This window comes from Copadichromis virginalis, unplaced genomic scaffold, assembly GCF_057382275.1.
Source record: "Copadichromis virginalis isolate Kocher_CV1m ecotype Utaka unplaced genomic scaffold, C_Virginalis_male_GT1.1 unmapped_scaffold_1, whole genome shotgun sequence".
In the NCBI taxonomy this organism is placed as follows: domain Eukaryota; kingdom Metazoa; phylum Chordata; class Actinopteri; order Cichliformes; family Cichlidae; genus Copadichromis; species Copadichromis virginalis.
Window position 1 is genome coordinate 818,012 of NW_028188589.1, and position 21,878 is coordinate 839,889.

At 41.9% G+C, this 21,878-nt stretch overlaps 1 protein-coding gene across 1 annotated transcript; it reads left to right on the forward strand.

Annotated features, from left to right (window-relative positions):
* The first annotated feature begins 11,068 nt into the window (after positions 1-11,068).
* LOC146679457 (protein NLRC3-like) lies at positions 11,069-21,115 on the forward strand. Its single transcript, XM_085450375.1, has 5 exons — positions 11,069-12,053; positions 12,346-13,068; positions 14,043-15,840; positions 16,328-16,501; positions 20,923-21,115. Exons 1-5 carry the CDS (start codon positions 11,804-11,806, stop codon positions 21,113-21,115), a joined length of 3,138 nt encoding a protein of 1,045 aa, XP_085306501.1. The 5' UTR covers positions 11,069-11,803.
* The last annotated feature ends 763 nt before the right edge of the window (positions 21,116-21,878 follow it).

Genomic DNA, 21,878 nt, shown 5'->3' on the forward strand with positions numbered 1-21,878 from the left:
ATGGCCAATAAGAACTGCACAGATGTAAGATATGTGGAGACAAAGACAACAGCAAAATTAGACTTTTATTGCATTTTGTACAGATGTGATACAGGAACCATCAGTTGATTGAAATATGTGCTTAATTACAAGTGAAGTCACCGGTTTCCTTGGAGGCTGTAGATGCAACGATTCACCTCTAAAAGGATTCAGTTTTTCTAACACCGAGATCTCAGGATGTTGCTACTTTATTTGATCTATTTATTTATTTATAGCACTTAACAAAACTGATGTACTCAGCTGAGACGGACACAGGGTTCATACGGGTGCTTGAAATCCGTGAAAATCCTTGAATGTTGTCTTTTCAAGGTTTGAAAAGTGCTTGAATTTCAGATGTGGTGCTTAAAAGTGTAACTGTATTTCATTCACCACAAATAACTATCTGGTTGAATACTTTTCTTGTCAGATATAAAAATAAAATGAGTCGCAAAATTTCCCCGCCTGGCTGCCTTGCGTCTGTTTCACCGTGTGACCCCGCCCCTCCGTCGGACAGTCGGGGATGAGTGCGCTAACATACCTGTAGGTCGCTGTTTTAATGAGTGTTTGATGGAACAAATGGCGGAGTTTGCGCTCTCCAGTCATGATAGGTGAGTGCTAGTAAATAATTTTCCAGTATGTGTATGTTACACACGCTATTTTTAAAAAATTATGATTATTATGTTGCTATCAAACTCGCTGGAGCAATGATCGAAATGCACTGAGTGTGATGCAGTATGGCAGCGCTGTTATGGAATATGCTGTGAACATAGCTAACATCACTTAGCAGTGATATGAGTTAATTTACTCAAGTGAAAGCTTTAAACATTAGCCCGATACATAACTATCAGTGTGTGAATGTGTGTGTGAATAGGTGGATGATTGTGTAGAGTGTAAAGCGCTATACAAATACAGACCATTTACCATAACTAGCTAACTTAGGCTTTCTGATTAACCCTCTGGGGTCGACGGACCAAGAGTCTCCATTTCAACTTGGGTCGAACGTGCGGACTTCAAACTATGTACCAGCTTTTAAATCGTGTTGATAGGCCTCGTAAAACTGATGTTTTTTCTGAATAAAACTGGCGTTTCCTCCGGGAAGAAACGGTAAAAACGGCGTTTTCTAAGGAGAGCGCTAGCAAACACGCTTTGATTGTGAGTGAAAAAAGAAAAAACACTCCTTCCCTATTGGTGGAAAAATGGACCAATCAAAAAATGATATGGCAACATGTGGCATGTGGTTGTTTGGGAAGAGGGGGAAGTTTTAGGAGTGACCAGCGAGGAGGGAGAGAGAGAGAGAGAGAGAGAGAGAGAGAGAGAGATTTGATAGGTGAGAGGTTTGTGATGTTTATCGTGTTTGGAGTCTCAGGTTAGTGTGTTGTCTTGTGTAGTTAGTGTGTAGTTGTTGTTTTGTGTGTCAGTTCTACTAGTGAACGCCACAGTTGCTGCCTTAAAGCCACCAAAGGCAGGTTGCAGTGTAAACGCTGACACAGCTGCTGTCAGACCTGCAGGTTTATCCCTGTGCTGCTCTCCTCTGTGTCACAGTGACACAAACTATTTTTTGGAGTTGCATAAATCATTCGTGTCTCTTCTTCTTTGATGCAGAACAGCTGATTGTTCTGTACATAGTTTGAAATGGTTATATGAAAAACGTCTGAGCCTCGGCTGCATTTTTAGCTCAACAGTACCAAATAACTTTGTTGTTTGCAAAACTTGTGCATATTTTTTAAAAATGCACAATTTCTATTTGCATTTCAAGTTACGAAAATGATTTGTTAAACATGCTTCTGGTTTTTACAGTCAAAAATATCACTTTCTACTCATGTTTTAAGCACAATATTTACATATTTACAGTTTGTCAAAATGAGAAAATAACAGTTTTAAAGGTGAAATCTAGAGAACAAATCAAAAGTAGTCAGAAACGGCCAGTTACAGCCTGGACCCCAGAGGGTTAGAGGCTAAAAGCAAAGGTGTCACCAAGTACTGTTTATATTCGTGTGTACAGCTGCAGCTTCTTTGAGTATTAACTTGGTGCCTTTGGGTGAAATAACGGTAATGTGACCGATCCATATGGTCACAAAGAATAGCCTCTTGTTTCTGTGCTACCAAAGTTTCATTCAAACTGTTTGTCATCAGCACCGACACATCAAACTACTTAAAGATTATAAATGTCTTCAAGCTCACACTGAGGCCTGTGGGGCACAATCAGCCACTGCGACAGTACACACATTTATGTGTGTTTGTATATGAATATTTCATACTTACAGGCTGCCTGTTTATTTAAGGGAGATGAACAAAAAAGCTTGAAAAAGGACCTTGAAAGTGCTTAAAAAGTACTTGAATTTCACCCTGAAAAAGGTGTATGAACCCTGTGGACAGCGTGCCTGACACGTATCACTCACACGTTTTATTTTAGTAGGAAAAGTCAGACTTTGAGCTGTGACATTCAATCGTTGCTTTTTCTCGGTGAGAATAGTATTTTACATGATTATAATAGAAAACTAAAATCTTTGTAGATGTTGACAAACATTAAAAACTGAACAGCTGTAAGCAAACAAACACCAGCTAACACGTAGATACTAAACCTTTTTATCTCACTGCAGTGAAAATGAACTGCAACATTAATTTGATGACATTAAACTCAATTGATTTTTTCATTTTCTATACTTTAGGTGAGCAACACACGAGTTATTGTGACATTAAAATACAAACGAGTCATTTGGGGATTTTGTTTCCACCTCTCATGATCTTATCTTAGGTTTGACTGGTCTTTATAAACAGCTCCACTCTGCCTGATCTGAACTGTAAGAGTTGATAAAATCATTTTGTATGTTCCTATTTAATGTCAGCATGAACACAAGTTTATGTGTCTGCATGTTTATTCCTGGAGGTGAGCCTGTATATGACAGCACTGTTTAATATTATATCTGCTTTAATACAGATGCTTAAAAAGGTTAAAGTCCTGACTTTGAGTCTCCACTGTGAGAAGCTCAGCAGCTCTGAGAACTCTCTAAAGTCTTCTTCATCCTGATCACCATCTTCACTCTGTTGGCGCGTCCATGAGTGTCACTGAGTGTTCTCAGTAAAGTTTGTTTGAAGGAAAAACACCATCAGTCTGTTAAGTCGTGTGGAAATGCGGAGAGTCTGTGAGCTGCATTCACAAACAGGTTGGATCACTCTGAATGACAACGATTAGAGGAGGGTCTTCCATCAGTACCAAGCTCTGCTGATTTTCATTAATAAAACTTAAACCTGCTCAGTGAAAAACAGAGTGAAATCAGACAAGACTGAGTCCACTTTTAACTTTGTTTCGTCAGATTTAACAGGAACTCATCTGAAGATCAGCCTCCTCCCTGTACGGGGAAAATTCCTATCAAGTCTCCACCTGTCCTGCTTCAGGTGAAGCCCCGCCTCCTTCCAGGAATCACCTGTGTGTCTGTGTTTAGTGTGCAGCTGTGCAGCTTGTTGTTGGTGTGTGAAGAAGCTGTAAGTTTGCTCTGTTTCCTCCTTTAACAGTTTGTCTTTAGGAACTTTATGAGCAGATCAGGAAGTGAGACGTTTGTATTTACATAAAATAAAACCAATGAGATGATTTGATGATTGGCTGAATCCACTCTGGTTATCAGTCAGTAACTCTGCACTCAAACATTTGTCTTTGATAAACAGTTTAAAACGATCTGAATGAAACTTTGGATCCAACATCACTGGTGGAACAATGATCGTCCCTTTAACTGGAAACAGATGAAACCAGTTTGTTCTTCAGAAGCCGACATTCAGGTTTTACTGAGTGACGTCAAAACAACATGAAGCTGCTCCAGCTCAGTTCAGGGTCACTGCAAACAGAGATAATCAGAAGTAAATACAGACTCTCTCACACACCATCAATATTTAAGGATGTTTTCACTGCGGTTTAAATCCTACATATACTTGATGTTGATGCAGGAGTAAAGCCTCTCAGAATCAAACACATTTAAGCCTCTGTGACTCAGGACTGTGTGAAGTGCACAATCGAACACTTTTTAATCTGTTTCAAGTTAAACACAATGAAGTGTTCAAAGGAAAAACATGTTACTATGTGAATCCTGCTTGATGGACCAGAGCAGAGCCTCCCTCTGTGCTCTGTTCATCACTCTGTCAGTCTGAGTTATTCATGAAGCACAAGCAGCTGATGATAAGCTGGTTAATGTTGGCACACACACACACTGTGACACTGTCAGACATGAGGAAGTGTGCAGGTAAACTCTGCTCAGAAATGACAATGAGGAGGTACACAGACTGATGGAGCTCATAGAGTGAGACGTTTATTTTACATGAAGTAAACCTGATGTATGATCTGATCTGTGGATCAAACTGATGTGTTTAATAACCTATTGTTTAGGGCTGGGTGATATGCTCTAAAATCCATATAATTTGAAGCATGTGCGATAACGATATATATCGCGATATATTCTTTTGTTCTGTATAACGTATTTTCCACACTATAAGGCTTAAAATCCTTTAATATTCTCAAAAATCGAGAGTGTGCCTTATGTATGTATGAATTCTGGTTGTGCTTACTGACCTCGAACTGATTTTGGCTGCAGAAATCTGTTAAAACACGTTTTAGTACAACTTTGGTAAGCAGCACTGCTTGATGGATTGTCAGAGCATTAGGGCTGTCGTGAGGAGCTTCGCGGAGGAATCTGGGTCCTAAACTCCATCAGCTTCAGGTCCCAAAGTCAAACGAACACTAAGAGTTAAAAACGGTCTAAATTATTTCATCTTTAATAAAATCATCAGCGTTGCTGCTTTACCAGGTGTAACAATTAAGTTTAACATCCAGGCATCCATGAAAACAGAATTTATTAAATTTTACGGAGTTAGAAGTTAACAGGAAGTTAGCTTGCTAGCTTCCACCTAAACATTTCATACCATGTTCTGACAGAGATTTTTGAAACAAATTCAAACAGCTCTGCTATCACTTCCAACATAAATGAAGACAGAAAACTAAACAGCAGTGGCGTTTGCAGGGTTACTGAAGTTGGACTACCTGGTATATAATGTTGTGCTACGTGACTGCTAGCGACACAGCTATGTTAGCATAACATTAGCACAGTGAAGCTGGAGGATGAACGCCAACTTTTTTTCCACTCGATAAAAGTTAACGTGAGTTATTAATATACTGCAACAACATGGGAAGAGAGCAGCTGCGAGAGAATTCAACATTAATGAATCAATGTTACAGAAGTGGTGGAAGCGCAGTTTTTGGCTTTTCCCATATTTCAATAGTGCTTCATCTCTTTGTTATGACTGTCGCCCGCCATAATTGCAGATGATAATTGTTGTAGCTGCTGCGATGCTTTCGACCAAAACAGGCGCAGCTTGATGACATCATCAACATGCGGTATAGTCACAATCTCTATCGTTGGCCAAATTTATATCGTTTCTATCGTATATCGTTTCTATGGCCCACCCCTACTGTTGTTACTGTTGATCAGCTGAGATCAGCTGTGCTACAAACTGGAACTCTGCTGAACTGGATTTACTCGTTTGGTGAACTTCCAAGAACGAATGCTTCCTTGGCTGAAAGCAGTGAACGTAATTAAAAAACAGCTTTACTTGCACATAAATCTGTCAGTAAAGTCTGGATAATAAATTCTGGTGGTGTTATAGGTTCTCTTGGTCAGCTTGGTGTTGGTTTGGCTCCTGCACAAAACAGTTTGCTCTCATATTTGACACTGACAGGAACAAAGAGTAAAAAACACGACAACCAAACTAAAAAGGAGAGACGAGTTAAACCAGAAGATATTTTGTGTGTCAGAACATGTGATCCTCACCAAGAGAGAAAAGCTCTGATTATTGTTGCTGAACTGTGATGGTGAACAGTCTCCTCTGTTGATCCCAGTGTGACTGAAGTCCGTGTGATGAGTGAGGACTGAGCCTGTGTTGGTCGATCGTCTCTAAACAGGATGTGAAGCATCAGTTCAGTCGTATTAAAGCCCTGAATAAACAGTCCTTCTGGATCCACTGTCTGTGTTTGGCTCCTCATCTTCAAAGACTCAACACAAGATGTTGGTCACATCAACATAAAACACAGGATTTGCTGCAGATGTTGAAGTGTGTTCTCCATATGAGAGAAGCTGCTGATCGTGTTTGTATGTTAGCACCTGTAGGATCGATGAACAGCTCTGACTCAGTTCACTAACCAGGCTCAGGGGAATAACTGGGATATTTCCCCAACAGAGACGTCCTGCTGGGATCGTTTTCCTGCTCTACACTCTGGTGTTTCTGCTCAAAAAAACAACAAAATGAATTTCCATGAGCCTACAGATCGTGGACTTCTTTGAGAAACTTAAACTTACTCTGAGTCTTTATACAGTCCTGTTTAACAACATGTTGTTCCTGTTGATGTGTCACAGAGATCAGCTGTGCTAAACTCTGCTGCATGCAGCTACTAGTTTCTCTAGTTTGGTGATGGAAACGTCGATGAGACTGTTTCCATCACCAAACATCACGAGGAACACCTCTGACTCTGATTCTGACTCTGTGCATAAAACCACAAATATCCCTTCATGTCTGTTCATCTGATTCTGTAACGTGAGAAACTTTGATGTCTGAATTTTGTTCTATCATTAAAGTCCAGACTTGTAATTCTTAGAGGTTGGACTCAGCAGACTCTCCATAACACAACATCATCACAGTCCTTCACTTATGATTTCATATGATTGCAGTTTTGAGTGTTATAGTGATGTGTTTTCATGTTGTTGCAGGTCTCTGAGTGTCTTTGAAACCTGTCAGTTAAAACGAAGATCTTTCACTTCATTTCCCTCAGTACGTTTCAAGACGCTAGTGTCATGGTTGCTAGGCAACCTGACACTTTCTGATTTACATGCGCTCACTTCCTGTGTTGTGACAAGTTAATTATCCTGAGCGCACACTGGGCAGGGAGACTCCGCCTCCATTAAAACAAACTAGATGTGGAAGTAGTGACGTTTTAGTTTAGTGCAGACGTGAGAGATGAGTGTCGTTACATTACTGTTCATTTTCTGTTACAGCGTTTATTGTCCACACGGGTTATCAGACAGGATTATTTCAACGATCTCATGTTTATTTTATCCTCCTGTAACTTTATGAAGAGTTAAACTGTCAGCACTGGTTAGTCCTTATAAGAACTGTTTGTGAGCTAAGAATCAACAATGACAAAGACTGTGAGTGTCATGCAGTGACTCCTCAGAATTAGGCTGATTTTTAAATTATGCAGGACTCTGTGTCAATCAAAGCTAGAAGCTGGTGTAGCGTTGAGCTTTATTGTTAATTTATTTAAACATATATATATATATATATATATATATATATATATATATATGATGCCCTACCCATGATCAGCCGAGAGGATGAGACAAGGAACATTCAAGAATACATCACGAAGATGGCCCCAACTGACAGCGTGCTCAGTTACCTCAGGCAGCAGAAACCCAAGAAAGAGGAGGGAGACGAGGAACCATCATGGAAGGACAGGCCCTTGCACGGTATGTACCACCGGCAGATAGAGGAGGTGGCTGATATCCAGAAATCCTACCAGTGGCTGGACAAAGCTGGACTGAAAGACAGCACAGAGGCACTAATCATGGCAGCACAAGAACAAGCTCTGAGTACAAGATCCATAGAGGCTGGGGTCTATCACACCAGGCAAGACCCCAGGTGCAGGCTGTGTAAAGATGCCCCAGAGACAATCCAGCACATAACAGCAGTGTGCAAGATGCTAGCAGGCAAGGCATACATGAAACGCCATAACCAAGTGGCCGGCATAGTGTACAGGAACATCTGTGCCGAGTATAACCTGGAAGTCCCGAGGTCAAAATGGGAGATGCCCCCAAGGGTGGTGGAGAATGACCGAGCTAAGATCCTGTGGGACTTCCAGATACAGACGGACAAAATGGTGGTGGCTAACCAACCGGACATAGTGGTGGTAGACAAACAGAAGCAGACGGCCGTAGTGATCGATGTAGCGGTTCCGAATGACAGCAATATCAGGAAGAAGGAACACGAGAAGCTGGAGAAATACCAAGGGCTCAGAGAAGAGCTCGAGAGGATGTGGAGGGTGAAGGTAACGGTGGTCCCCGTGGTAATCGGAGCACTAGGTGCGGTGACTCCCAAGCTAGGCGAGTGGCTCCAGCAGATCCCGGGAACAACATTGGAGATCTCTGTCCAGAAGAGCGCAGTCCTGGGAACAGCTAAGATACTGCGCAGGACCCTCAAGCTCCCAGGCCTCTGGTAGAGGACCCGAGCTTGAAGGATAAACCGCCCACAGGGGCGTGCTGGGTGGGTTTTTTTTTTTTTCGGTTTTTTTTTCTTTTTTTCGTTTCATGGGACCGGTCCCATCCAACTACCGACCAATAACCTGCCTCAGCACCACATGGAAGCTAAGGCTAAGATGAACAGGCACATGGGTCAATACATGACACAGAAAGGGATTGGCAAGAATACCAGAGGCGCAAAACACCAGCTACTGGTAGACCGAGCAGTCAGCCGAGACTGCAGTACCAGACTGACCAACCTGTGCACTGCCTGGATTGATTACAAGAAGGCCTATGACTCAATGCCCCACACCTGGATCCTGGAATGCCTAGACCTATACAAGATCAACAGGACCCTAAGAGCCTTCATCAGGAACTCAATGGGGATGTGGCGTACAACACTGGAGGCCAACCTCAAGCCCATAACACAAGTCACCATCAAGTGCGGGATCTACCAAGGAGATGCTCTGTCCCCACTGCTGTTCTACATAGGCCTGAACCACCTCAGTGAGATCATTAACAAGACTGGCTACGGATACCGACTACGGAACGGAGCAGTTGTCAGCCACCTCCTGTACATGGATGACATCAAGCTGTATGCCAAGAGTGAACGAGACATCGGTTCACTGATCCACACTACCAGGCTATACAGCAATGACATTGGAATGTCGTTCGGACTGGAGAAGTGTAGTCGGATGATAACAAAGAGAGGGAAGCACCACAGTCCAGGATGAGACAACGAACATCCAAGAATACATCACGAAGATGGCCCCAACTGACAGCGTGCTCAGTGAGTACCTCAGGCAGCAGAAACCCAAGAAAGAGGAGGGAGGCGTTCACTTTACTGTCAAATACACTTAATAACTTTAAACAGCTGCAGTTATCAAGTGAAAACAGCAAAGATGTCAGGGCTGGGCTGAGCCCCAGTGTTTCTACATCCTAGTAATACCTCAGACAGTCACAACTCATCAAAGCTTCTCGTTATCATTAGGACACATTTAGTTCAATATCATTTCACATTTCTGTGTCATCATCCATCAAATGTTGACACATAGTGAGTTTGTCATTCTCTCAGCTGACACTGAGATGAAGCAGAAAGAAGCAGCTGATATTTGGACAGCACGCATGATGGAAAGAGAGGGAGAGTGTAACCCGTGCTTATTTTATTGCCACTGATATTTTTATTTTATTATAAATGTTACTTTTTGTAGAGTGTTGAGTTTTCCCATGTTTCTGTCCTTAACTTGTTGAGCCCCAAAGTTCACGTATTCTGTGAAGAATTTCTTATTTAATTTTGTACAAATGGGATACAGAAACAATTTGTTAGTAGAAATATGTGTTTTATTTTACAAGTGAAGTGATTGCTCTGCACATTTATTTACAGGCTGAGCTTTATGTGCCACTATGAAATCTTATGTGAAATTTTATGTGAAATGCGCAAGTTATCTGATGCCACTGGAGATGTTTGCAAAGGACGCTCTCAATCTGAAGGCCACCTGTAACACAAGGACTGTAGACATGCAGGAGCTGCACAAGCCAATAAGCAGTCAGCAGAACTCCCATCCTGATGCAGTGCACATTATAGCTGGGGACTTCAACCATGCTGACCACATATTTGAACAGCATATTAAATGTGCAACAAGGGGGGAAAACACATTGGATAAAACCTACAGCAGACTAGCTGGCTGAGGTCTTCACTAGGATCTTCTACACTTCATTGTCCAAGTCCTGCATCCCTCCAGTCAGCCATCGTTGTCCCATTGCCAAAGCGCACCAACATTAGCAGCCTCAATGACTACCGATCAGCTGCTCTAACCCCTGTTATAATGAAGTGCTTCATGCGATGTCTCATCATGTCCTGCCTGCCACCCTCACTCGCTCCAGTTTGCATACAGAGCTAACAGATCAACTGAAGATAAGCACCATGGCACACAAAAAGGCACTTCAGGGTTCAGCTGACCTGATAGGCTACCTCCCCTGGACGTTTTGGGGGGTAACAGCAACATCAACAATGTCCACATGCACTCATTCTTTTGCTTATACCTTTCTTGGACTTAAAAAAAAAATCCACTTTAAGTTACTGTGTTGTGTTTAGTTGTGCGTAGTGCCGACGTGGGACAGTTTCGTTGTACTATTGAACTAGGTATGACTGTGCAATGAAGAGTTATCGCTTATCTCTAGAGTATAAATTCTTTTTCTTATAGATTTCAGTAACTTTGAAGTTTTCAGTTTCATTTTTGTGTTTTATGTTTGCTTTTTTCAACTCTGGTCATCTGACAAAATAAACACAGTGACACTTATGACACTCATTACTGATTCAGTATCATTTGAGGTGTGATAGTTTTCCCATCACAGTAAAAAATAATTTCTTATAAATAATCGAGATGTAAAGATGTACCGTAATTGTCGGGCTATAAGCCGCTACTTTTTCCACAAGCTTTGAACCCTGCGGCTTTTAGTCAGGTGCGGCTTTTCTGTGGATTGTCCCTGATTTTTGTCATATCATAAGACAAATTGTTTTGTTTGATCCGCTGTTGTACGGCACTACGTTGCCTGGCAGAAGGGCATGTGATCAGACACACAGTATCGGGGTTCAAGAGTGGTATGTTGGTCACGTGTCCATCCACCAGGCAACATAGTGCCATACAAGTAGCGCGAAAAACAAACTTCAAAGTAGCGCTACACGTTCAGCTGGAGTCGTGGATGATGAGCGGCGATAAACTTGCGAAAAGCAAGTTATGCTCAACTCCACCGGTGGAATCTGACAGCGTGGAAAAGTGTGAAAACCTCAATGATCACCAACGGATTTCAAAGGGCTGAATGCTGCATGATGGAGAGGAGGACACCGCCACGGCCCTTCTGAGGGTGTTCGACTCTGACACTGACAACGAGGATTTCTTTGGTTTTGAAAGTGACAACGAAGGAAAGAAGCTGAGAGTGGATGACGAAGCCACCCTGAGCCTGTTCGTATCCGACACTGGAGGAGAGGACTTTGGTGGTTTTAGTGCAGGAAGAAGAGAAAGATGGTGAATGACTGACTTTTCTTCTTGTTAAAGCCGTGTTGCTGCACCTGAGCCTAAAAGGTAGTCTGAATCTATTTTTCTGGTGTGCTGCAGGTTATTGTTATGTACTACATTTGTTACTCATTTATGAAGCACAGTACATGTTTCCTACTTGTAATTACCGCTACTTGTACATATACCTAAAAAGTTATGCAAATATGTACCCATAACTTGTTTTTCAAAATATTAATAAAAGGGGTGTGTCTCCAAACAGCCATCTCTTTCCTGACAATTCGCTTTGTGCATATTCTCTTACATATGATAAGTCAACATTGAAACACCTGCGGCCTTTAGTCAGGTGCGGCTAATGTATGTACAAAACAGGATTTTCCCCTGATTTTAGCTTGTGCGGCTAATATTCAGGTGCGCTTTGTAGTCCGGGAAATACGGTACTCTGCTAAAGAAGAAGATAGAACATGTGATGAGACTCACTTTCTGAGTCACGTTCTCATGGTTTACAGATCAAAGATGGAGAAGCCCTCACCAGTGCAGCTCCTGGAAATGTTGCAAAATTTGGGAGAAGAGGAGCTGAAGGTTTTCCACTTTTACCTGCAGCATGAACCTGGAGGTGACATCACCAAAATCTATAAGTGCCAGCTGGAGAACGCAGACAGACTGAAAACAGTAGAGGTGATGGTGCAGGCGTATTCAGACCGTGTGATGGAGGTAGCCCAGTCGATTTTAGGGAGAATGAATAAAGGTCAGTCAGAGGAAAAAGAAACACGAAACACTCCGTGTGATATGCAGACACCACATTGTCACAATTTATTGTATGAAATGTATTAAACTGAGACTTTCTAAATTTTTCTTTTCTTTTCAATGTATGAGTACAAATATTATTATTACATTATTTTGAAACTATAGAGGTTTTCATTATAAAAGAGACCAACTGGTGATTCAAGCTGCACTTTCTTCCAACAGGAAGTCCCTCAGCTCAGGAGGCTTCATCGCGTTTGTTAGAACCTTAACAAATATCTGCTTTTTTAATTCAGATGCTCTTCATGAGTGTCATCGTAAACTTAAGTCTAAGCTGAAGGAGAAGTTCCAGTGTGTGTTTGAGGGCATCGCTAAAGCAGGAAACCCAACCCTCCTGAATCAGATCTACACAGAGCTCTACATCACAGAGGGAGGGACTGCAGAGGTCAATGATGAACATGAGGTCAGACAGATTGAAACAGCATCCAGGAAACCAGACAGACCAGAAACAACCATCAGACAAGAAGACATCTTTAAAGCCTCACCTGGAAGAGATGAACCAATCAGAACAGTGCTGACAAAGGGAGTGGCTGGCATTGGGAAAACAGTCTTAACACAGAAATACAGCCTGGACTGGGCTGAAGACAAAGCCAACCAGGACATCCAGTTCATATTTCCATTCACTTTCAGAGAGCTGAATGTGCTGAAAGAGGAAAAGTTCAGCTTGGTGGGACTTGTTCATCACTTCTTTACTGAAACCAAAGAAGCAGGAATCTGCAGCTTTGAAGACTTCCAGGTTGTGTTCATCTTTGATGGTCTGGATGAGTGTCGACTTCCTCTGGACTTCCACAAAACTACAATCCTAACTGACCCTAGAAAGTCCACCTCAGTGGATGTGCTGCTGATAAACCTCATCAGGGGGAAACTGCTTCCCTCTGCTCGCCTCTGGATAACCACACGACCTGCAGCAGCCAATCAGATCCCCCCTAAATGTGTTGGCATGGTGACAGAGGTCAGAGGTACGAATTCATTTGTTTGTCTCTAAAAACATCAATAAGGCAGAAACAGACCTGAGCTGACCAATTAGAGCTCTGGTTGTTTCCATGTAGTAGCTCTGCTGTATGACTAAAGTCAGAGCTCCAATAAATGAAAGGTTGTTTGGTTTAATAATGTCTAACTTTACTTCGCCGCATGTAACAGCAAACAACATTAAAACAGAGGACAGAGGTTACAGAGCTTTAGATGAGATGTGAGGATGGTTCATTGCAGATGACAAGAAATCTAGAAAAACATCTAACATGTTTGGACTCAGAAATAATCATACATGACATGCTTTAAGGCCTTATGATACATTTAGACCTTCACTCTTCATGGTTTACATTTTAAACCAGAGCTTTTAGAAATGTATTCACATTTTATTAAGTAAAGTGATATGTCTCTAGCCTCAGCTCTGCAGTACAAGTAAAGTCTGAGCTCTAATGAATGAATATCTCTTTGGTTTAATATTTCTAACTTATTTCACTGGATCTAACAGCAGATACCTGATATTTATGCCCTGGACTTAACTTTTAATGTTTTTAATTAATTAATTACAATTACAATTTTTAATTAAGTTCATCAAATTAAAAGAGAAGCCAAAGTTTCAGAGCTTTAGGTAACGTTGGAGGACAAACTGAATTATTCAGATTTCTAAAAAAATGTATTACAACATGAACTTTATCTTTATTTTTGTCTACAGACTTGACAAGATTTAAATTTTTTATTTACTTTTGAAAAAAAGATTTAAGTAGCCAATACTCTATTCTTCAATGTATCACTCCAAGATTACAGATCCTGCGTCCATTTTATATCAGCATAACACTTCAGGGTTTTATTTTTTAATAGTATTTGTTTCCAAAAATGGTCTCTACTTTTATTGTGGAAAAATACCTGCTGGAAGTCAATGGACCATTTTTCAAAAAACCTTAACAAATATCTGCTTTTTTAAATTCAGATGCTCTTCATAAGTGTCATCGTAAACTTAAACCTGCACTGAAGAAGAAGTTCCAGTGTGTGTTTGAGGGCATCGCTAAAGCAGGAAACCCAACCCTCCTGAATCAGATCTACACAGAGCTCTACATCACAGAGGGAGGGACTGCAGAGGTCAATGATGAACATGAGGTCAGACAGATTGAAACAGCATCCAGGAAACCAGACAGACCAGAAACAACAATCAGACAAGAAGACATCTTTAAAGTCTCACCTGGAAGAGATGAACCAATCAGAACAGTGCTGACAAAGGGAGTGGCTGGCATTGGGAAAACAGTCTTAACACAGAAATACAGCCTGGACTGGGCTGAAGACAAAGCCAACCAGGACATCCAGTTCATATTTCCATTCACTTTCAGAGAGCTGAATGTGCTGAAAGAGGAAAAGTTCAGCTTGGTGGGACTTGTTCATCGCTTCTTTACTGAAACCAAAGAAGCAGGAATCTGCAGCTTTGAAGACTTCCAGGTTGTGTTCATCTTTGATGGTCTGGATGAGTGTCGACTTCCTCTGGACTTCCACAAAACTACAATCCTAACTGACCCTAGAAAGTCCACCTCAGTGGATGTGCTGCTGATAAACCTCATCAGGGGGAAACTGCTTCCCTCTGCTCGCCTCTGGATAACCACACGACCTGCAGCAGCCAATCAGATCCCTCCTGACTGTGTTGGCATGGTGACAGAGGTCAGAGGGTTCACTGACCCACAGAAGGAGGAGTACTTCAGGAAGAGATTCAGAGATGAGGAGCAGGCCAGCAGGATCATCTCCCACATCAAGACATCACGAAGCCTCCACATCATGTGTCACATCCCAGTCTTCTGCTGGATCACTGCTACAGTTCTGGAGGATGTGCTGGAAACCAGAGAGGGAGGACAGCTGCCCAAGACCCTGACTGAGATGTACATCCACTTCCTGGTGGTTCAGGCCATAGTGAAGAAGGTCAAGTATGATGGAGGAGCTGAGACAGATTCACACTGGAGTCCAGAGAGCAGGAAGATGATTGAGTCTCTGGGAAAACTGGCTTTTGATCAGCTGCAGAAAGGAAACCTGATCTTCTATGAATCAGACCTGACAGAGTGTGGCATCGATATCAGAGCAGCCTCAGTGTACTCAGGAGTGTTCACACAGATCTTTAAAGAGGAGAGAGGACTGTACCAGGACAAGGTGTTCTGCTTCATCCATCTGAGTGTTCAGGAGTTTCTGGCTGCTCTTCATGTCCATCTGACCTTCAGCAACTCTGGACTCAATCTGCTGGAACAACAACGAGCAAAATTATGGTCTAAATTATTTAAAAATAAAAAGAGTTTAAAATCTCTCCACCAGAGTGCTGTGAACAAGGCCTTACAGAGTCCAAATGGACACCTGGACTTGTTCCTCCGCTTCCTCCTGGGTCTTTCACTGCAGACCAATCAGACTCTCCTACGAGGTCTGCTGACACAGACAGGAAGTAGCTCACAGACCAATAAGAAAACAGTCCAGTACATCAAGAAGAAGCTCAGTAAGAATCTGTCTGCAGAGAAAAGCATCAATCTGTTCCACTGTCTGAATGAACTGAATGATCGTTCTCTAGTGGAGGAGATCCAACAGTCCCTGAGATCAGGAAGTCTCTCCACTGGTAAACTGTCTCCTGCTCAGTGGTCAGCTCTGGTCTTCATCTTACTGTCATCAGAAGAAGATCTGGATGTGTTTGACCTGAAGAAATACTCTGCTTCAGAGGAGGCTCTTCTGAGGCTGCTGCCAGTGGTCAAAGCCTCCAACAAAGCTCTGTAAGTACATATGTGATTTTAGCTTTTAAATGTTTATTCTAGTTAACACAGATCAGGTGGAACAACTCAAATAAAATATCAAAAATATTAAGTGGTCATCGGTACTCAGTTTGTTCAATACTGAATACAATGGAGCACAAATTGTCCACGTTTCTGAAATATTTCTGGGTGTAACTGTCACCAAAGTGCAATTTAGACCTGGCCTGTGGTTGTTATCTAAGTGATAATCATCAATTCTACTAAAACAAATACAAAATAAAGAAGTTTGACACATTCTGTTGATATCAAAAGCACACTGAACAATTCAGTGTTGTTTTACTGCTGTTCTCTCTTCACTTCTTCTCCTCTGATTCTCTCCACATGTTGCTCTGCATCAGTGCTCAGTTTCCTGACAAAACAAGATGAAATATTGCTAAATATAATAGTATCTCATTACACTTCAACATAAGTGTTTTATTTTTGTAATTGTTTATCTGTTATTTTTCAGACTGAGTCACTGTGACCTGTCAGAGAGAAGCTGTGAAGCTCTGGCCTCAGGTCTCAGCTCTCAGACCTCTAATCTGAGACAGCTGGACCTGAGTAACATCAACCTGAAGGATTCAGGCGTGAAGCTTCTGTCTGAAGGACTGAAGAGTCCACACTGTACACTGGAAACTCTCAGGTGAGATCAAGCATTTTTCTTTCATCAACTGACAGAATTAGCAGATTAATAATAAGGCAGTCCTCTAATAAGAGGAGAAGTGGAGGTGTTTTGAAGGGCAACGTACTCTTATGTTAACAAGACAGGAAGTAGTTCCTGGGAACTGCTTCCTTTGTTATTGTCTAAGTAGAAACATGATGGTGAAACAGTGATGAGTTTGCAGAGGTGGATCCACAGCACACAACACAACAATGCTGTTGCGTGCTGAAAGCAGACTTCTCACAGATTCTGAGGCTGCAGGTTTCATCACTGTCCAACCAAAATTCACTGAACCAGCAGTAAATGAACGTCCAAAACGACGCTTCATGTTTAAAAAACAGATGATCAGGGGGATTTGTGTTTACATCTTTTTTGTGTGATCTGTTCACCTGCTGTTTCAGCTGTTTGGTGGTTGTTGAGATGGTTTTGTGAACTTTTAGCTGAGATTCTGACGTTTCTGTAGATACCACACATGTCTAATTACTTTGTACAGCATGAATGGCCATAACGAGGTTTTTAACAGTAAGAAAAGTTGTAAAACTTCAGAAAATATAATTAAAAGTCCAAAACCTTCCACGTCTGGTGGCTTGTGGTAAGGAGCAGATCAAACGAGTAAAGAATTACGTTATAATTATAAATGGCTTCAACAGCACATTCAGGTCTGTGAGACTCATTCAGACACTGAGCCGTGGCTCTGTGCTACATGCACATATTTTTGCATCTCTGCCATTCAGACACACTTTATATATAGTTTATTTTATGTAGTATTCAATACTGAACTGTACATTTAGTCTTTTTAAAGGCAGCAAGTTTTATTCAGTGTTTTCATAAAAGCCTTATTTCTATCCATTTACTGCTATTAGGAAGAACATGTGAGGTTTAAGACCTGGACCAGTTTGAAACCTTTTGTCCTCCACAGTGGAAAATGGGTGGAAATAAAAATGGGTCTCACTTTAGCCAGCTCCTAATTTTATCAGTTCTGCTCTCAGCGTGTCCTGTATATCTCCTGTATAAATGTTGCACTCAGCTTTGTGGTCTCCAATATCACTGAAATGCAGCCAGATGCTGCTCATTTTGCCTTTTCACTCTTTCCTGACACGCTTGCATTTCAGTACAGCTCCCATTTCTCTGTGTACTGGTCTCTACCACTACCCTTGCTGTCTATGGGACATTTCCGTCCTCTTTCACATAATGGTATGATCCCAGTCTGTCTCTTAAAGTGTTTGGCCACATGGTTTGCTCATCAGAATAAAATCTCAGCCGTGCTCACATTGATTATCAGCAAGCCTGAAAATTCATCAATATTTGACATATGAAATTATCTCATGGGCTGGATTTGGCCCACGGGCCATATGTTTGACACCCCTGGTTTACACAGTTTGGTATTCAATGTACAAGTGAGTTAGCTCTCAGCTAACTAGCAGACAAGCTAACTGCTGGGACTGCGTCTTTCTAACAAGAGCGTCAGACACTCAGACTGGTTTCCTTTGTGGATGATGATGTGTTCTCACACTGATCCTTCATGCTGATGCTGCCATCCACCCACTGCTCCTGGATTCCTCATCATCATCTCCATCAGCCCTCACAATACTCCACCTTCTTCAGCTTCATGTTCAGCAGCCTGGATGGACAGTAATTCTTTCTATGGGTTATGGTGGGACATTGAGAGCTGAAGTCAAACAGCAGTGAGAATGAAAGACTGATTCATTTCTATTTAGTCTTGTGATGTGCAGCTTTGTTCAGAGCATTAAGGCCCAGCAAAGATTACTGAGGTCATAGAGTCCTGATGAAACCTGTGTGCTTATAGAAACTGAGACCAGATGAACCAGAATAGAAGGACATTAAAATGAAGTGTCAGCTACACAAAGGCAAAGCTATTCAGTTGTTGCTGTGAGTTATTTAAATGGAGGATGGAGTCAGACTTTAAGCTGCTGGACTCAGTCACTATATCCTGTTGTCCTCATAGAACCTGGACACACAGACTCACCTGTGACACAGTGACACACAGTGTGGGCTACACACACATTAGAAAGTGGATCAGTCACACTTGTGCAATCATTTGTTGTGCTGGGAAACCATGAACACTTTGAATCACATTAATGGCTTTGTTACAGCAACATTCAATCATGAGTTCAAAAGTAGTGCATTGTGTACTTATTTTAATAGTCCTGCAGTATGAGAAGTGCAACATTCAGTGTGCAGAAACAGATCAGGTGCTTTCTAACAGCAGTGTTCCCTTTAACACAGCAGCAGTTCAAATATTTCTGTCAGTCTGAGCTGAAACATGAATCTAATCAAATATCAAATCAAAGTTCTTTGCCTCTGCCAGGACGTTAACATTTGATCTAGTTTTTTACAAAGTTCCCTCAGCGTCCAGAGCCACCAACATACCTTTGATCAACAGCAAGTGAACATTTATAAATGTGTGTTTGCAGAACAGGAAGCAGCAGAACTATTGTTCTGTTATCAGGCAGCAGCACAAACGCTCATCAGCTCATTTACTGTGCAGGACTTTGAGTGTGTGAAGTGTGTGTTTGTGCTGGATTTCCTTTGGAGAATCTCAGTCAGAAACCAGACAAAGAAAAACTCTTTCAACAGTCCAGGTTGAGTTGACAACATGAACTGCATTTATCTTCCTCTGACTGACATGTTCTTCCTCCTCTGCACCGAGCCAGCTGCTAGGACTCACAAGCTCATTGACATTTTCTGATGATAAAGAAACTCTCTTCTTCTGCACAATATGAGCAGCAACAGAGAAGAAGCTTTCACAGGTACAGATGTTGCAGCTGTGGCCAAGTACATGTGCTGCATGTTGGAGCAGCACTCTAATGGACAGGCCTCTGTACTGATGGTGGGCTCTGCTCTGTATCCACCACACTGTTCTCAGCTGAGTCTTCCTCCTGTTCACAATCACACTCTGATCAAGCATGTTCACGTTGTAACGCCGTGGCTTTCGTAGTCTCTCCTTTTTCTACAGCTCATGTGTTCTTCTTGTGATGCTGCGTCTTGAGGCTCATACATGCCGTCATTTGTTGATCCTAAGAACGTTCCTCAGACCGACTTCTTCAACAACAGATAACTTTAGTTGTATCAACACTGCCTCCTGGAACAGTTTAAAATGAACATGTCAAAGATCTGTACCTGTCTCCATGTTTCTGTCCCCGCCCCTTTCTTTCTGTCCTGGGTCATGTGAGCGCTGCAGTAGTATTAGGCCCACCCTCAATGCTCCCATTGGCTGAGACGCATAATGACGCCCATTTCAAGCCAGCACTGATCAACATCCCTCCTGTGACCCATGGCTTTTATATTCAGAGCCAGTGAGCACTTTCACAATAATCATGATTTTAAAAACTGTGATTAAAATAATTGCTGACGTTAATCAGTTAATGAGTTAACGAGATAATAACAGGTTAAGTTGCTCTAATAATTATACTTTGGTGACAAACTGATGTGATCTCCATGTTTCCTTTGTTGGACTGTGGGCGAGTGTCAGAACTGAATGTACTGAGTAACATGTGGAGTTTAAACATGTGTCAGTTCCAGTTTTAGAGCTCTAAAGTGCAGCTATCATGTTAGGAATATGTTAGGAATAGACAGGAACACTGAGCACACTGAGGTCAAATCTTTATTTATCCAGTTCATCTGTAGGCTGAGCTCAGTCCATCCAGTTAGTGAAATGATGTTTAAAGGTCTCCTTGTTCTGTGAGCGTGCACAGATCCTGAAGCAGAAAGCCTGGGTTACAGAGAAATGATCATCACTGTGATGATGCTCATCGTCTCTGACTGGGATTTGAGGTTTTGTCAAAGCAGCAAAGAAAGCCTGGCTATGTTGGACTGGGTGTGGAAGCAGCTCCCAGTTTGAGTTCAGGAGACAGACGCCCTCTCTACTTTGAAGATCAGCTTCAAACTTTCCTTTTTGATAAAGCTTATAGTTAGAGCTGGATCAGGTGACCCTGAACCATCCCTTAGTTATGCTGCTATAGGCTCAGGCTGTTGGTGGACTTCCCATGATGCTCTGCTTTCTTCTCCCCTCTTTTCACTCCTGATGCTTTTATATGTCACTACTGCATGTCCTTAACTTTTGTCTCTCTGTTTTGTTCTTGTCTCTCTGAGCTCATCTCTTCTCTTTCCCCTCACCCTGCAACCAGTCATGGTAGATGCTCCTCCTGGAGCCTGTTTTCACTGGGAGGATCTTTGTGTCAAAGGGAGTTCTTCTTCCCACCATCACCAAGTGCTGCTCACAGTGGAGGCGGTTACCTTACACTGTTAAACAGCTTAAGATGACTGTTGTTGTCTGTTGGGTATTGTCACTTATAAATAAAGTTATAATGGATGGATAGATGTTATTGTGACAAAGAGAAAACAACTGTTGACAGATAGATTGTTGTTTTGTGTGTCTGCAGTCTGTCAGGCTGTCTGATCACAGAGGAAGGCTGTACTTCTCTGGCCTCCGCTCTGAGCTCCAACCCCTCCCATCTGAGAGAGCTGGACCTGAGCTACAATCATCCAGGTCCCTCAGGAATGAAGCTGCTCTCGGCTGGACTGAAGGATCCAGGCTGGAGACTGGACACTCTCAGGTATGGAGAGAAAATCTGATAGAGGAGGAAGGGCTGGAAACATTTCCCGTGTCTTTCACTCACTTCCTGTTTGTTTCCTGCAGATGAGACATGAACAATCACACATGCAGGAATATTTTCAGGGTCAGACACACTAGTCTAGCTGGATAGTTCATGGATATTTATGTAGGGGTCTCCAAGGAGTCTGTTTGCACGAACATTTAGGTCACAGGTGTACCTGATATAGATACCAGTGTACCTAATAAAGTGTCAGCTAACATTTGGAAATGGAAGCTTAAATAATGACAAACTGTACATTCACAGCTGAATTCACAATAAATTTGTTCTGAAGTGCACATTTTTCTGTTATTGTTCTCAAACAACAGAATGAGAATGAAATATTGATTCTAACAGGGCCCATAAACAGCATTAGCTTAGCAGCATTAGCTTATCAGAGTTTCTATCATGCTCACAGAAATCTTTAGCAGAGAAAAGTGGCCTACTTAGCAATAACTGCTCAAGTTGTATAAAGAAAGGGAAAACAGTATTAGCATTAGCTGCTAATGGCAGCTTACTTAGCATAAACTCTTCACATCTTTATAATGCAAGGGAAAGGAGTCACTCATGGAAGCCTATTTAGCATTAACGTCTCACATCATTATAAAACAAGAGAAAAGGGTATTAGCATAAGCTACTAATGCTTATTCACCTCAAATTAGCTTTAGCTGCTAATGGTAGCCTACTTAGCATTAACTCCTCACTAATATAATGCTAATTCATATCAAATTAGCATTAGCTGCTCA

Excerpts from the sequence above, each read along its gene's own strand:
- LOC146679457 (XM_085450375.1), top strand. The coding sequence starts at position 11,804 with ATGGTTTACAGATCAAAGATGGAGAAGCCCTCACCAGTGCAGCTCCTG. Across the intron at positions 15,841-16,327 it reads AAAGCCTCCAACAAAGCTCT|ACTGAGTCACTGTGACCTGT; the intron begins GTAAGTACATAT and ends GTTATTTTTCAG. Across the intron at positions 16,502-20,922 it reads TGTACACTGGAAACTCTCAG|TCTGTCAGGCTGTCTGATCA; the intron begins GTGAGATCAAGC and ends GTGTGTCTGCAG.